General features: G+C 30.2%; 1 protein-coding gene across 1 annotated transcript in view; it reads left to right on the forward strand.

Annotated features, from left to right (window-relative positions):
* LOC143042560 (uncharacterized) overlaps positions 1–17,608 on the forward strand; it is a 66,183-nt gene extending 48,575 nt beyond the window's left edge. The window contains exons 19-28 of the mRNA XM_076214941.1: positions 525–683; positions 2,442–2,498; positions 4,836–4,928; positions 5,659–5,838; positions 6,553–6,725; positions 8,041–8,141; positions 10,268–10,429; positions 11,404–11,457; positions 13,357–13,491; positions 13,908–17,608. Of these exons, the coding sequence (XP_076071056.1) occupies positions 525–683; positions 2,442–2,498; positions 4,836–4,928; positions 5,659–5,838; positions 6,553–6,725; positions 8,041–8,141; positions 10,268–10,429; positions 11,404–11,457; positions 13,357–13,491; positions 13,908–13,993 (1,200 nt within the window). The 3' untranslated portion in view covers positions 13,994–17,608. The remainder of the gene's footprint in view (positions 1–524; positions 684–2,441; positions 2,499–4,835; positions 4,929–5,658; positions 5,839–6,552; positions 6,726–8,040; positions 8,142–10,267; positions 10,430–11,403; positions 11,458–13,356; positions 13,492–13,907) is intronic.
* The last annotated feature ends 1,111 nt before the right edge of the window (positions 17,609–18,719 follow it).

The following is an 18,719-nucleotide window of genomic DNA, read 5'->3' on the forward strand; positions in this document are numbered from 1 at the left end:
GTAGTAATTTGAAATTTTATTAAAATACAACAAATTCAAGCATTCCATTTATATTGAAACTTTCACCAAAAAATGTACAAATTGTTGATAAAATATTAAAGACTTTATGATAACCCTCCCTATCATATATCACACAATGAAGCACATATTTATGCCCCACTGTGTTTTTCAGTTTGTGCATCTGTTTGTTCGTCCGTCTGTTAGTTAGTCTGTCTGCCCTGCTTCAGGTTAAAGTTTTAATTTAAAGTTTTCGGTCAAGGAAGTTTTTGATGATATTGAAGTCCAATCAACTTGAAACTTAGTACACATCTTCTTTATGATATATATAATATTTCTAATTCAAATGCAAAATTTTTAGAGTTTTACCCCAATTTCTTGTCCTTTGAGCATAGAAAATGATTGTGGAAGTTGGTTCATCAATTTTCTGAAATGAAAAGTGAAACTTATTTGTTATTTGAAAGCGCCTTGAGTAGTAAAACAGTTTTCCATAAGATTTTAAATCATTGTCTTGTACTTTGTTACAGGATCGCCATAGTTTAGAAAATGACAAAGATCGACTGAAATCAACATTAAATAAGACACTAACACACAATCAGCAATTATCAGGTGACCTTGAGATATCACAGGAGAAAGTCATGGAGATGAAGCAACAAGTCAGTAATCTGGAGATGTTACTGGATAAGGTGAGTTATCTACCTTTGTATGTCATTGTATCATTAATGAATACTAAGGAGATATATTCATCATGAAAAATTTCATATTTACTACACTTTTCATGTGCATTCCTTATAGATTCATTTCACAAATTTTAGATAATTCTTTCTCTTAAATTAAAGTACAAATGCTACATTTTTTTTTAATATATATTCAGTTGCAGTTCACGAAGTTTTAAAAGCACAATTAAATTAAAAGATGAAATACTTGTTAATCTGTATTCTTTATCTAGCCACAAATATTTATTATTTCTATAAAAAAGAGTCATCACTATATTAAATTTTTTAAATGCAAAGATCTTAAAGAGAGGATTTAATGTTCCACTTTATAATGATTTGTATTTTTGTAAATGTTAAATGAGCCCTTAATACAAAAAAGTCTATTCTTTTTCTTTTATATCAGATTTTATTCAGAAATATTGAATTCATACCACCATGCATGTTGGAGAAAAATTGTACTTTTAAACAAAATCATTTGTTTGTACAGAAGGATTTATTCTTGTACACTACATTTGATGAGCTGCTTACTGTAACTTCAGAAAATAACTTTGTGCAGTTATTATCATATCTGTTGGTCAGTGGACAGTTATCATATTTGTTGGTCAGTGGACATTGGCTATTAGCACTTCATTTTAACTCTGGTGGATAGTTGTCTCATTGGCAATCATACCACATCTTCTCATTTTTACAAACCATACTTCATACAAGTAATGTGATCAGAGTTTTAAATATGAGTTTTAACTAATGTGAGGCTAATTCCTGTTGCATTTTTCACAGTAATAATAACATAGATCTTGTTTAAATAATAACTCTTTCGTTCATAAAGTTCATGTAGTCTGTGTCATTGACTTTTCAGAACAATACCGTGAGTGAAATGCATGATTTGCGAAAGATTTGCATGAGAAAATGTCTATTTATAGAGCCAGTATATTTTGACAAAAAAAAAATCTTAATTTATCAGTTTTACAGTTGTAAACTATTTTTGTTGTTAAAATTAAATAGACATGATAGATAAGTACTTTGGAAAATAACACTGTATACATTTGTACATCTTAATCAGTTTTCTGGAGTTAGCTGAATCAGATGTACCAGGTTGAACTTAAATATTTGAAAGCTAGTGATGGCAAATAAAAACATTTTTTATGATTTTAATGTGAAGTTACACTGTTGTAGCATCTGTGAAAAAAAGTGTTCTTATTAAGGAAAAAAAAAGTTGTCATAATTTATTGTTTTTCATCATGTTCATGCAACTTGGGATCATGATTGATTTATTATTATTTCTAATAATGTCCAAAATGTACCTTCAGTCAGTTGCTCTTAGATGGACACTGATATATATTAAAGATAGATAAAATATCTAAAACATACTTTGCAGCATAACCATTTTTCAATTCCGAACCCAATTGTTATTTTAAATGATTTTACGCTTTGGTTTGGACATGCAGTGAATGAGTTCATTTTGAATGCAGTTGTATTGATTTTATTAAACATGAAAGTGTTTTTGATTTGCTTGTCAGTGACACAATTTGCATATTAAGGTGAAAAAAATAACATATTTAATTCTATAGAAATACCCAGTTTTGTTGTGCTGAGATATGTTTTGATTTTTTAAGTACAATGTATTAAAATTGATGCAGTTAAAAAACAGTATGCATTACAGTTTTGAATTAAAATTGTTGAGATATCTTGCAGTCTCATATTTACATATATCAAACATTCATATTACAGTCAAAACGAAATCCAGGGGACAAAGTAAACAAAAAATGTCCCACTAAACCCAAGAAGGTTTGTTTAATTTGGCCCGTGGTGTTACCTTGTTGTCTACAGTCACTGTGTGTGTTTCTCCCTCAACTAGCTATATAACCTGTACTTCATAACTTGAGCATATATATACACCAAGTTAAAATTTATCATTGAACATATACACCAAGTTGAAATTTATCATTGAATATATACTCAAAGTTGAAATATTTTATCAAATAAACACACACAAGTTTGTGATCAAGTCACAAGCCAAATATATACTTTAATACCAGCTGGCAGACAAAACAAATGTTCTACAATTTGAATGAATATCAGACTTACGAGCTAGTGAAAATTAGAAAAAAAGTGTACCATCTAGCAAGATGGCTTTTATGTAACAGGGGTGGCCATTTGCAACACAGTCTTTGAACACCTAAGCCAGTTAAGAATAAGGCCTTGATGACTTAATGTAGCTAAGGTGTCTAAATGTTCAACGATTGATTATTTTTAGACTTCTATTTTAGTGTACAATCTTTCATTAGAAAAAGTTTATCTTACATTTTAATTGGCATATACTTGCTAGTCTTGTAACACAATGAAAGAAATAATTACAGCATGTCAATTCCTTTTCCATTGGTTGGATGACTTAGCCCTTCCCCTTTTTTTCTCCAATTCTAATTCAAGATGGTCAAGAAAGCCAAAATTTACTTAAGATTTAGTTAGCTTCATTAAATATCAAGGGCGATTAGTTGAAAAGTATAAATGCCAACTTCTTTTTCCCTCTGATTATTTTTTAATGGCTAGCTTTTCAGTAAAAAATTCAAGGTAAATTTCAACTTGGTGTAAACAGATTGTTTCTTGCCTGAATAAAAGAAAACTTCTGCAGATAACTTGTCATAGCCTAGTTTTACAAAAGGAATACTCTGTTTTCAGTAGGGAAATATGTGTTGCTTTCTCACTGTGTTATTGTTGCAGTTTAAAATCAATTGAAGATCTGTTTTTTATGCACAGTTGGTGATTTGTTTCTACAACAGCACTTAACACAATCACAGGTTTGATTTCAGCAGAACATTTGATTTTTGTCTGGCAGGTGTTTTAGAAGGTTTCTTGATTCCGTTAGTGGTGTAGGTAGCATCACTAATCAGGTTATGAGTAGGTGATTAAATTTTGGTTTTGAAATCAATAACTTTGTCAGCCCTTTATGGAATTTTATGAAATCTAGACTGAAGCTTATCTTCAAAATTGAGAAATAGCCTCTTGCCTTAAATTCTGTATTTACTGATAAATTGTATGGCCTCACTTTTTACAGTCAAAATTACACATAAACACAAACTGCAGCAATACAGGCAAGACACTTCTAGAACAAAAAAATGTAGTTATAATAACTTTAATAGAAAAAAACTAAAAAATTTACAAATTAACCCAGTATCAAAAATCTGTGGCAAGGAACCAGCATTATATATAAAATGTGTGAATTACTTTATATTTAAGTAATATAAAAATATTATTGTTTGTCAGATGTCATATTCATTTATCCTGAAGTTTATATATAGTTAAATAAACCATTGAATTTAATTCCATAGGAAAAACTTAGTACTATAAAAAAAAGTTTGTTTTAGTTCAGTATGATAAGAATTTGATTTTATTGAATGAATTATTACATCAACCAAAACACCATATTGATTGTGCAGACCATGGAATTAGTGCAGCTACACAGAACATTTTATGCCCTCAGTATAAATGACACCCTCCAGCTCAAACCCTTGTTACAAAAAAACTATGTTAGAATGATCTGTGTAACTAGAAGATGAATACTGATTGATGGGTAGAATGTTGTACTTAGTAACTATAATAATTTCATTGTCAGTATCAATTATATATAATATATACATTGTCAGTATTTAGCATGTTGTACAAGTATAATAAAGGGTTTAGAGACATTCTCTCTGTGCTAATCTGTCGTCTGCTATTTTTCTACTTAGAAAGTCACCTAAATAACTAAAGCAGTAAAGAAATTATTCTTAGCATGAATGGAATGCAACAAAATTTTTATTTTTTATTTCTAAAGGATCATACATATATCATAAGCCTTATCATTATTGTTTCTATACATACACAATATGTCTATTTGTAATCATTATCTGTAACAGGCTCTGATTGGTTTTTATGAAGTATACATATTTATATACATACTTTAATACTTAACACATCCAGCATAGTGTTTTTCATATTTGAATAGTAACATACATACCTAATATATAAAAAAATATTACATTGTAAAGTCTTTTTTCCAACAGATGTATTAAATTGATAGAAAATTTTGATCTTAACAGGATCAAATACAATACAAATTAACTAAAATTATCTGTCTTGTTATAGGCTGCTACAAGGAATGCTACAACTCAGGCTGAGATAGAACAGTATGAACAAGAGTTAGCTAGACTCAGATTAAAACATCAACTTGATCTACAGGTGACATTTTGTTTTTTTCTTCTTCAATGTTTCAAACTTATAAGAAGAATATCAGGATTATTTATAATGATTCATTCCACACTTCTTGTTCATGCTAATTCTTACATTGAATGGTTGAGCTATGCTTCATTTTACCCCACCTAGGGGCATTATGTTTTTCGGTCTGCACCTCCGTTTGTTTATTTGTTGTCTGTCTGTCTAGCTTCAGGTTAGGGTTTTTGTCAACTTTTTTTTTATGAAGTTCAAACAACTTGAAACCTAGTACAAATGTTCCTTATGATACGATCTTTCTAGTTTAAATACCAAATTAGAGTATTTACTCCAATTTCACAGTCCACTGAACATAAAACGATAGTGTGATTGGGGCATCCGTGAACTATGGACACATTCTTGTTTTATAATACTTTAAAATCCTAGGAAATGCCTATCACCACACATATTTTGTTTTTTTCCTTAGTATTCTAGCTTACAGGAAGTTCTGAAGTAGAAAAAAAATTGAATCTGAATATATTAAGAGTGGTTACAGATCATCAAAGGGTTGGTTACCTAGACAACCAATTTTGAACAAGTGATAAACAATTTTCAACCTTGAATGTAGTTTTGAGGCCCTGATGAAGCAGCCATCTTCATGATTCCCAAATGGATACATTAATAAATGTTTTATTGGTACATAAGTTAATTTATCATTATCCCAATAGTAATTATACTTTAAAATTTATTTAATAAACAGGAGGTAATACAGAAGAACAAAGACAAGTATCCCAGTATTGTGTATCCAGTCTCCCCACACTATCCTCAGGATGAGTTCAGTCAAAGTAGTTCTAGAACACAGGAACAAATGACAAGAAGTTCTGAACCTCAGTCAACTGCTAGATCATCAGATTACGATCATCAAGAAAAACCTACTAGAGTAAGATAGAATAATATTTAAAAATCTAGTTCTATGCCATTACTCTCTGTTATTGTCAATCTCAATGGAGGAGGGTTTTTAACATCTTAAATATGTACGCTTTGTATGAAATACAACAGTATATAGTTAATTACAAACGAAAGTGAACCAACGCCTGGTGAGTCTATAGTACGGTAGAGTCCATAAAGTGGATACCCGGGGGTATGCAGAGTCGTTATGATGAAAAACATAAAAAGTAGAGAGTCTTATAACAACAACACTTTAGGGACTGCTGCAGAAATTTATTGATCGACATGTTTCGGTGCCTAGTATATTTAGTTGCTTTAATGTTTGTGCATTGATCTGAATTTCAACAGTCTGCAACCTGTCATTATAAGCCAAATAGTATTCAGATGACTGCTTTATCTACTTCACTTATCTAGTGTATAGATGGATAAGTTCAGCTGTAAATATATTAACAGGTATAAGTTTGAAATCATTTTTGATGGAAATTCAAAAGCAAAACTTTGAATTTTATTGCTTTCAATTTTTCTGTATTTTGTGGATGGATGGACTTTTTTGGCAGTCAACATTATACTTTATCAATTACAGCGGCAATTTCATGCAGGACATAAGTTTTCATGGAGTCCTTTATGAGATTTATTTGTCTTTTTGCTGCAATTTTTAAACCGGAAGACCAGCTGCTAACCTTAAATACTTGTATACATTTCATAGGATACAGATGAATACAGAGCTTTTGGGAATGAACTAAAGTCTTTACTGACAGAGATGAGAGAACTGGTATCTGAGAAGAAGCAGAGTGCAAATTATGCACAGAAAGCATCATTACATAGATATTCTAAACCTCCTGTACAAACTAATATCAACTATAACCATAAACATGACAGGTAAGCTGATACATATAGATTCCTACATTCCTACCAGGGGATTATCAGATTTATCCAGTCAAGATTATAATATTTGACTAATTAACTATTGTCATTGGATAAATCTGATAATCCATGAGTAACTATTTAAGAAACTATTTTTATTTTTTAATCCCCACCCATGGGCATAATGTTTTTGGTCTGTGTGACTGTTCATTTGTATGTCCGTCTGTCCCGCTGTAGGTTAAAGCTTTTGGTAAAGATAGTTTATGATGAAGTTGAAGTCCGATCAACTTGAAACTTAGTACACGTTCCCTATGATATGATCTGTCAAATTTTTTCGTGCCAAATAAGAGTTGACCCCAATTTCCAGTTCCACTGAACATTGAAAATGATAGTGTGAGTGGGGCATTCATGTACTATGGATACATTCTTGTTATAAACAAAAATCCCGTCCAAGTGCCTTCCACATTCCTGATATCCATTTGTCATAAAAAAAAATTGAGAATGGAAATTGGGAATGTGCCAAAGAGACAACAACCCGACCATAGAGCAGACAACAGCAGAAGGTCACCAACAGGTCTTCAATGCAACGAGAAATTCTCACACCCGGAGTCGTCCTTCAGCTGGCCCCAAAAAAATATATACTAGTTCAGTAATAATGAACACCATACTAAATGAACACCATCTCTGGATCAAATTGAGGCAAACATTAATAAAAGACCACTTTTGATAAAGAAAATAAAGAATTTCAACTACATAGAGCCCAATGGAAGTTTTGACCATTTAAATAAGCTAATCAATGGCAACCACACGTTTATTACATTTCTTTTGGTCAAGAAAGGTTTAAATTTCAAGAAAATGAGAGAAAATCTTCCAACAATTTTATTATAAATTGACAGGAAATGGACTAATTACTAGTTGTTCTTAGAAATTCCACAGAAATGCATCCATTTTCAGTATGCATATAGTAATGTATTGGTATAAGGATTGTCTTACATTTTAGTTTGCTCATTTTGTTTTAATGTGCCTCTTTATTTGAAGGTTGTGATTTTTTTTAGAAGTCATTTAGTTCTTTCAGAAGGTATTTTTTTAGTTCATTGTGAAAAGACAATCTTTTTTTAAAGATTGTTTTGCCTTGAGTTTTCCTATTTGACCCTTCAATAAGGATCAACAAACTATCGCTTTACACTTTCATCGAATTTTACTTTATATTTGTATACAGAAATCCAAAAGACCAAATGACAAGGATATGAATATTTAACAGCTTTTTCCTGAATTCCTTTTTGAAATTTATAATATTTCCTTAAACAATGAAATGTTTTTCTTTTTAAAGCTTGTCTTCTGACACTGAATACCATTCTGATGCTGAAGTAGACCGAACTTGTAATAGATCAAGGTCAAGGACACATGATTACTCAGCATTTGTATACAAAGGTTAGTAGATTAAGGTCAAGGACACATGATTACTCAGCATTTACATTCAAATGTTTGTAGATTAAGGTCAAGGACACATGATTACTCAGCATTAAGGCCAATTAAAATTAATTGATAGATTTTCATCCCTGCCCGCCCCTCTGAAATCGTCCCGCCCCGATTTTTTTTTATTTAATAAAAAAATATGATTTCCGGATTTTGTTCATGTCCGTTACCGGGAACATTCGATTATTTCGTTTCATTTAACTTCCTCTTTTAAATTTCGGTTTTGTATTTCTTCGAGTAATCTAACGAAAATGATCAAGTTGACATATTGTGCTGCTCTCTGATGACAACATCATCTACCGAGAATTAAGATTGATTACGAGAAGGGCATGTATGAAATATTCGAGTTACGAGTAAAACGCTGTGTCCAAGAACGCAAATTGCGGTATGTCACAAATGTGATTCAGTAGATTATACGTATTTTTTTTAATTTATGACTGTGTCAGGAAACTTCGACTGTGAATGATATCCAAAACGCAATAATCGTGGAACAAATTGGTACAAAAAAACATGACTGGATTAAAGAAATTGACACAAGCACGAACTTGTTAGATTTATGGCCGTATAATGAACAAAAAAAGTCGACAAACAAACGCATTTTATTATAGCATGTATAGCAAGCCGTTAGATTTACCCATGGCTGTCGTTTTTTTTTTTTGACAAACAGCAAACACTCTCTTTCAAAACAGGGACAATACCCTCAATGTAGTCATTAAACAACAACTTTGTTTTTGGTGAAGTTCATGTTTTACATCATAATGACTTTCAACACTGAGTTTTCATTTTATTCTGTACTCATAATACTTGTGTGGCATACAATTGTACCAATACATGTACATTTTCTTAATTTATGGGGACTACAAATAATTGCTTAGAAAGCAAAATAAATTTGGTGTAGGTATAGTGAAGAGAGTATTTCTCTTCGTTTTTGATGTTTACTATAAATAGGTTTCTAAAGGGGCAAATTTACATGTACATGTATAACAGTGGTTGCAAATTAGATATTTTTTTAAGAGTTTGAAAAATTATATATTATGATTCCTTATAGTCCCTTATACGGCATGTATATACATGACGTAAGCTTATTATCATAATATATTATAATATATATTTTACACTTGTTTATACCTCGCGGTACGAAGAACTCGTGACAAGAGGGTTTCATATGAAATAAAATTTAAAAAATAAAATCCTCCCTCCCGCCCCATTTTTTTCAAAAATTTGGATGAAAATCTACTAATTAATTTTAGTTGGCCTAACATACAAAGGTTAGTAAATCAAGGTCAAGGACATGATTACTCAGCATTAACATACAAAGGTTAGTAAATCAAGGTCAAGGACATGATTACTCAGCATTAACATACAAAGGTTAGTAAATCAAGGTCAAGGACATGATTACTCAGCATTTACATACAAAGGTTAGTAGATTAAGGTCAAGGACACATGACTACTCAGCATTTACATACAAAGGTAAGTCAGGAATTATTATATTACACAGAAAGTAAGAAGCTTTCATGCATTACAGTTCAGAACATTTATATAAAAAATCAGACAATAGAGTTATCTTTAAAAGGATCTAGTTTTAATGTAACCATACTATGAAACCTGGGAAATACATTAGAAATTCTCTGTCATTTCATCCTGTGTAATCCCAATGCATGTCTAAATAAAACAATTATTCCTTGTTTAAATAGAGGAATATGAAAATTTGCTTGAACCAAGGAAGGTTAAAGGCTTATCTAATTTGAAAGATTCCAAAGTATTTAAAGGCTGAATATTATACATGTACACAATTCATCCTTTCTACAGCTTCTTTTTTGGACACTAAGACAAAAGTTACTGACAGTATGAAACAGCAGTGAAAAAGGACACTTTGAACTGGAATCTGAGCATTTTATTGAAACTACATATGCAAAACACCAAAATAAGTGATGGAATAGAATTTGCCAAAAAATTAAAACATGCATTTTTCATTAATTTTATGCAACATTCCCTTAATCCCAACAATTATTTGCATTTTCATTCATTGGTCAACAATTGCAATAAGAAATTCAAGTAAATATATGTATATATTTTACTAGATAACAGATCCAAGTCCACCTCACCAAGGAATCGACACAGACGTAGCAACAGCTCAGAGTTGTCTCTCTTGCTGAAAGACCAAAACAACTACAATCCACAAGATTCTCATAGAATTACTAACTTACCCAATAGATCTGTCAAAATCAACAGTTATACCTCAGGTAAGGGGAGATAATTTGAATATTTTGTTACTACAATTGCTTAAACAGATTATTATCATCAAGATTTTATGATTAATGATATTATGTAACAATGGAACTCCGCTTCCTTTTAAGATAATAACAATGATTTGTACTTGTCTTACCCCAAGGAGAAAATTTCTTGAATATGCTAGATTTCCAAATTTAGAGATTTTTCTTGTACTTTTGCTGTAGGAAAGTGCGGATTTTAGTTTTATTAGTAGCATTATGGGACAGAAACTAATTGTTCAGTTTAAGGTTTTATAGGTAAAGATGAAATAAGAAATAAGGGTTATGGTTATCACTGTGGTAAGGGTAGAGGAAAGAAATGTTCATATATTCTTGTAAAGGACCAATATCCCCTTACAAAAATAGAAAGCACATTTTCCTTCTCCATTCAGGATATTTTATATATCTTTTACAAACATTTTCAAATTATTATCCCAATTTGCCTCAGGAAAGTGATGAAAACTAAAATTAATGAAGAATGTATATTAGCTTATGAGATTAGACTCTTATATGGAGATTTTGAAGTGTTTTGGAAAAAAATTTCAAGCTTAAAATCTATTTGCTTTTAGATATTTTTAACTGATTCAGAAGACTTTATTTTCAAATTGCTGTCAATGTATTATCACTGGTATAATTATGTGAAGAAAAATGAGCAGGAAAGAGTTTCACAAGTAAAAAAAAATGTACTATAGAGCATTTATCATATAAAGACTTTTCTTGCAAGACCCTTTTAAATAAATGTTCTTGATGCAATCAAGATTTGTTTTACAAGTTTTAAAAAGTTTTATGGTACAAAAGGGGATAAGATAACATAAATGGAAGATTTTTTTAAATTGCTTCTTTAAAAGTTAAAATAGAATCAAATTGGTTAAACGTTTTATGGCTTTTGCTGAGAAAATGGTTGTTTGATGGTACATTCTGATTATGACAAACTTTTACCAATATAGATAGTGTGACTGATTCACGGAATGATTCAGACATGTCTGATCAACAATTCCAAGGTAGGATTGCACAAAATATCTGTTGTGTCTTTTATACGCTTCAAGTATTACTGGCTATCAGAGCATGAAATTAAAATAAATAATTGTGATTGAAACTGCAAAATAAGAAATTTATATTTTTTTGTGTGTTTAAAATATACATTTTGAAGGGATTGATTGATTGTTGCATGTCATGTAGCAAATATTTAGTAAAAGAACATAAAAGTGTCTTTCAGTTCTGCAATCAACCTATCTGGGACAAAGGAAGGAAAAACAACAGCCTCTAACAATTTTTTTTAATAATTGCTGAAATTTTATCTTCTAAGTTATCTGTTGCCAGGTATTCATTAGCAGACAAAGTGTGACCCCGATGTTAGGCATTAGATTAAATGTCACCACTCTGACAGGATTGTTCTCTGAATAATTACCCAATAATTTCATGCTCTAGATAAGCCAGTTACCCCACATAACAGCTTTTTGTCCTTTAAATGTAAAGTACTTGGTATTGTGATGCAAAAATTAATGATATAAACCAGTAGATAGATGTTTTATTTGTTATACCTGCAAGCTTGATTTTATACACCATTCATTATTTTTATTTCCAATAACAGCCAGCTTTTAACACATCGATCTTGCCTTCAGTTCACATGTATTTTACAGCCTGACAGCTTTTTCTAACAACTTATTTATTCATAATGAAAAATGAAAAATTTTGGCTTTAACACTTCAGTTAACTTTAACCTTATTTTAATAAAGATTGTTGTCATTAGATGTATTTATATATTAAAAGAAACTGACTACTTATGAATATACATATAAATCAATATAATTTGTATATAAATAATATAAGTGTATTAATTATTGCTATTCTATAGTTATGCTAGAAATAGGCAGCAATAAAATGATTTCATTAAAATTGAGAATGGAAATGGGGAATGTGTCAAAGAGACCACAACCCGACCATAGAACAGACAACAGCAGAAGGTCACCAACAGGTCTTCAATGCAGCAAGAAATTCCCATCCCTGGAGGCGTCCTTTAGCTGGCCCCTAAACAAATATATGTACTTGTTCAGTGATAATGAACCCCATACTAAACTCGAAATTGTACACAAGAAACTAAAATTAAAAATAATACAAGACTGACAAAGGCCAGAGGCTCCTGACTTGGGACAGGCACAAAAATGCAGCGGGGTTAAACATGTTTATGAGATCTCAACCCTCCCCTATATCTCTAGCCAATGTAGAAAAGTAAACGCATAACAATACGCACATTAAAATTCAGTTCAAGCATTTTTATTTAATTTAAAGCATTTATACAAAGTAAGAGTAAATTAATTTATTTTAGTATTCTTTAATAATGTGGTTTAGAGAAAGTTAAAATTAAGGCAGTGTCCTTATCTTATGATTTTTCTTGTTTTATATGCATCTTTTGAAGTTGTGACCATAACACATATAGGTTAATCTGACTTAATGTTTTTTTTCTCTCTCTAACCACCATAGTGAAATAAAATGAACTGTACATAAAAGTTTATATCTGTAGTATGATAGTGTCTGGTTCAGTAATCCCCTTGTCTTTCAAGATTATAAATTTGGCCTTGTCATTTATAATTCACAAATTTACCTTGTCATTTCAAAGTCTAAAATTTGGCTTTGTCATTTCATAGTCTAAAATTTGGCCTTGTCATTTCAAAGTCTAAAATTTGGCCTTGTCATTCCAAAGACTAAAATTTGGCCTTGTCATTTCAAAGTCTAAAATTTGGCCTTGTCATTTCATAGTCTAAAATTTGGCCTTGTCATTTCAAAGTGTAAAATTTGGCCTTGTCATTTCAAAGTCTAAAATTTGGTCTTATCATTTCAAATTCATAATGTTGGCCTTGTCATTTTAGTTGACTATTTAATTTTAATCAATTGTGTTTCAGCAGTTCCATTGTCACATCCCTCCAGAGAAAAGCCAACAAGATTGTTACCAGACACACAAGAGTTGTGTAAACGTTTGGAGGAAAAGATTGAATCTCTTACAAAAATGGGAGGCACCCTACAGAGAGAAAATAAAGGTTATATATCTTCATATTTACAATTGATTTACCAAACTTTTTTGGCATCCAAGTGATGTGTCTTTGAGAAGGTGTCAAGTGAAATTGTAAAAATGTGGGGGAATAAAAATGAAATGAAAATATATTCCTCCATTGCTTATTACATCTTTTTTCAGTGCAACATACGGCTGAATATCTCATTTTTAGACTAAAACTAAAGAATTAATTAATGTGGAATATTTCATATAAAGGTATACTTGTAGGAATGATAAAATTAATTTTTGGTTGTTTTATCTGTGACCACAAAATATACACATGCAAATATGTTTTGTAGCATGAATTTATATTCTTAGCCTGATTGTTTTTATATTTATATTATATTTAAACATTTGACCACTTTTTAAGCTCTTTAAAAATTTTAATTTATCCCTTTACAGATACTGCTGAATTAATGAAGAAACAAGGAAGAAAATTACAGAAAGTAAAGGATGGACAGACAAGAGGGAGAAAGTCAAAACGATGATACATTTTAATATTAGGTCATGTTCTATTGTTTTTTTAATTTTGAGCCATTAGAATTGAATTTTACATGTGTTTGACTTCAACATGTTTGGGTTTAACCTCCAGAGTAATACAAAAAATACAATTTAATCATATCAAGGCAGTTGTAAGTTATTCACATAGTGCTATTTTTGTCTTACAAGAACTGTTGCAGTAGAGGAAACATAGCTATACCTCTATAGGTATAATTATCAGCCAGACTTATATTAAGTTATCTGATAAATCAGGAATTATTACAATAAAATGTACTAAGAATTTTCAATAGAAATATCTTTTTGTTCAATCTATTTATTTATGTTTTCACATTTTTGTGACTTTTTGCAGACTTGAATTTTGAAAATTACCTCATAATCTTCAATGTTTTTTTCTCAGTGTCATATATATAAATTTCAGTAAATGGGGATCTGATTCATCTTTTAACATAAAATTTTACTCACTGTTTTTAGATCAGACTTTAGATGAAAATATCTGTGGTTCATAATCTCTCTCTCTCTCTTCTTTTTTTGTGTTTTTAAAAAAACAGCTTTAAAATATTGATGTAAGTGTTAAAAAAAACACTTAAATAATTATTAGATATGAAAAAAATAATAATTGTCAAAGCATTAGATTGTTCTATAATATTTATCTCTTATTGTAAGATCTGTTTTCCATAGATTGTATACGACATCAGTATTTCGGTTACTTAAGAGCATTATTATTAACACAAGTATACCTAACATTATAGTGTATTCTATGCATACTTTAAATTTTGTTTATCAAGATTATCAAAAACAATGATAAAGTGTATTGTGTCAACAATATATGAACACACCTATTTGTCCACTATTACTGGACATCATGATGGTTCCCTTCAAATTTTAATGTCACAAAAGAAAATGTCTTTACACTAGACAGGAAAAGTTATTCATATAAGATGTCAATAGTTGAAAATTTTATGTCATAAATGAAAATGTCTTGACACTAGACAGGAAAAGTTATTCATATAAGATGTCAATAGTTCAAGTGCCATAAATTCTCCCATATTCCCTAAAAAGGATCAGGTCTATGAAATCTTATGAGTACTTATGCAGACAAAATACATCAAATTATATCCACTTATTCCACATTAAATCAAATACTTACTAGTATTCAATGGAAAGATTAACTAGTAAAGGTTGTGTTAACTAATAATTTTATTTTATTTTAAAACTTAGCCTATCACCAGTATTACTTTAATAAGAATTAGGAGTATTGAATGTATGAGTGATATAAACTGAAAAAAAACTTTGTGAAATCCTTAGAACTGTATAGTCATTTGTACCATATATTTAGATAGTTGATGTTCATTTGTCAACCATATCCTATTTTGATTAAAACGGCATAAGCTGTCAAATTGATATTCCCTGGTTTGACCGGATGTGTGGGTTATGTCCCTTTAATACATCAAAGTATTTAATCCCTGTTCCAGATCAGCTTTTTCTCTAGACATTATTGTTTGTCTTTCATCTTTCACCCTTACTACTCAATATCATTCCCATTCATCAGCATAAAAATAAATAAAAAACTAAAATTCTATGAAAGAGTTACAAGTCATACCCTATCTGGTAGCATAATTGAGAAAACATTTAGTATTCTAATCAAATTTACTGAAAATTGTTAAAAGAATTGTGATGACACTGATATGAAGTTCATGCTACTAATAACCTTAGACTAAATTCAGGAGTAGAGGTATAGCAAGTTTCTAAATAAGAACCTTTCTTCCTTTGTTAACTATTTTCTTTCACTTTAAATGATCTGTTTTAAACATATACCAGTATATCATTGTAATCAGGCTTGCAATTTTGTTTTTGATAAACAATATGTTCTTTTGTTTTGTCACTGGCTCTTGGTTGTAATTCAGTTTACCTTTCTCAGAAATTCTCTGATTATAAATGGTATGGAAAGAGATATAAGAAAATGTCTTGCAGATCACCAGAATAGAAAAGTTTCTTTAGATATGCCATAGATCGAGTATATGCTATTTTCCTTGCCCACCATTTTAGAGGGGGAAATTAATGATTTTCTTAAATAACTAACCAACATATAAACATGCCTTTCAAACAAGTTTAATAAGATATCCTTGCTTAAAGTTGTGATGAATCAAGCAGTGCTAAGCGAACTTAAAATTGTTCAGAAAACATTTTTTTTCAGTTTTCAGTCAGTATAACAAGTTAAAGAATTCCTGCACTCAGACCTCCATCATGGAGACAAAAGAGTGTTAATTGTGGGTCTCATTTTGGTCTAAGCGTGACGCAGGATTGCCGATTTTTTTAAAGCATGACACGTGAAAGTAAAATTATTGTGCTGTGAAAATAAAAAAAATGAGAATTGCTTATGTACATAGGGTAAGCAGGATATGGAAATCTGACAAAACAGTAAGTGGGATCTGGGATCAGAACCCCAAAATGAGACCCCCTTAATTCTTACTAAATTTCTGTTCTTTGAAATCTCTCTATAATCATCATAGTTTTTGTACCTATCATCTTTGAAAAATCTGACTCATTCTCAAGATTATAAACAGCTATGTGTTGTTATTTCCCAGTACATGTATTTAATGAGGTTTTTCCCACAAATAAATTAACATCACATAATTTGTTATCATTTGATATTTTACAAGATGCCATATTTATTTTATATTTAAATATTGTCTGTGATATTGTATGTGTGATATATTTGAACAATTTTACTGTAGATTTTTAGGTTGTTGTCTTGTGTATTTGTGATATATCAGATTGTGTTAGTGATATTTGTATTATGTCTTGTCTCTGCATATCACTATATCAAGGCAAAAGTGTGTTAGCTGTATATTTACCGATTTTTATTGTAAATTAGTATATTTTTATTTTCTTGAATCTGAGATTTGTATTGCCAAGTTTAATATAGTTGCAGTGTTAACTATATATCAAATAAATACTGATATTGAAAATATTTTAAAGCATGGATAACTAATCACTTCATTAAATAAATACTATAAGTTCTGAAATATATGCATGCATTTTGACGTATGGAATACGAATTCTGTGAAATAAAATAAAAACTAACTTCACTCTGTATTTTTGTTAAGTGTAAAAATATTTTTGAACCTGCAAGGAACAGAGTATAAACAAATAAGCATGTAGTATATATATTATATAGAAAACTCTATGGTGAATGAAGAATAGATCATATGTTTTTTTTGTAGCTTCTTCAATTAAAATTTATTTGTTTTGATTTTCAATACATGTTCCATATATAGGGGAAGTGAAACAAATGATTCCTAAAAAAAAAATGAAATAAGAAGGGAAAATTTTCTGACTGCATGTTCGATGAATGACAAGTTATTTTATGGAATGTTACAATTGAGGGTGAAGTCCTTATAACTAGAAAAATTGGTAGAAATTCAATATCTTAGTGTCTTGAATATTGGTTTCTCTCTTATGATAAGAGCAATAGTCTTACAGTTTTTGATTGTGCATTCATGCAGTAAAACACATGAAACTAGCCTCATATCAAATATATATTATGAAATGTAAATAATCCTATATTTATATTTATAATAAAATCAGAGATTTGTATTGGTGTCCTTTTGTTTATTTGTTTATTAAAAAAAAGCTGATTATAGGGTAACCTTATCTAAATATTCAGAGATGTAATCTGAAAGAGAAAGTAGACAATTTATGAATTTAAAAAGAATTCTAATATAATTTGCTTCTTTCACTTTGTTAAAAACCATGCTCTTAACCAATAAAATTTGTTTGCGTATTTCGACTACTGCAGAATAATTAATTTTATCAAATTGTAATACATTTAATATATTTCATTAATTTAAAAACACTTCCAAACTCTTAAATGATGCACATGTTGTTACTAATTTATTTGTTATGACTGTATTGTGTTGCATTTGGAAATTGAGATATTTTACCTAGATATGACAACTGTTCATGCTGGCTGTTCAAACTCCTCCCTCTGAAAAATCACATTGCCAGTCGTTTGCTGGTTTACAAAAAAGGGAGGTTCATGGAAGAGCCTACACAAATGCGCTACACTTTTGAAAATCGGACATAGAAATTATTTACCCTAATTTTCCTAATCAGAATCGAAATAATTGATGCAAGCTACTACTTTATTGTAGTTTTAACATGGTTAGGCATTATATTTATGTTATTTTAGCACTCACTAGAGCTTGGGCAAAAACAATCACGAATATAATGCCTACCCATGTTAAAACTACAATAAAGTATAGCTTGCATCAATTGTTTCTTAAATAATGACAGGTTAAATCAGAATGCTTAGCCAATTTGTACCTATTATAAATGAATTAGCATTACAAATGTTTATTGTCAGCTAAGATTCAAATGAGATGTCAGAATTATCATAGGATGAGTCTTGTGTAGAGGAAAGCCATGTCTGGTGTATATACAAAATTAAGTCCTGGTAACTATGATGAGTTTACTTAGGATGCTGCATCCCTTTTGAAATATTATTATCTTCCTGCTGAAGGTCAGTGGTTTTCTCGAGTAACGGTGGATTCCTCCACACACAAAAAACGTGATCAAGCCAAGCATGCTGATTGGGCCTTAAATGACAACGATGAATCAATGCACTGTTCCTAAATAAACAAGTGTACCTTTGATTTTATAAGAGGAAGAACTTATGGTTCTAAGAAATCTAATGATAAAGGCTTTATTAGC

Source organism: Mytilus galloprovincialis, chromosome 8 (assembly GCF_965363235.1).
Source record: "Mytilus galloprovincialis chromosome 8, xbMytGall1.hap1.1, whole genome shotgun sequence".
NCBI classification, from domain to species: domain Eukaryota; kingdom Metazoa; phylum Mollusca; class Bivalvia; order Mytilida; family Mytilidae; genus Mytilus; species Mytilus galloprovincialis.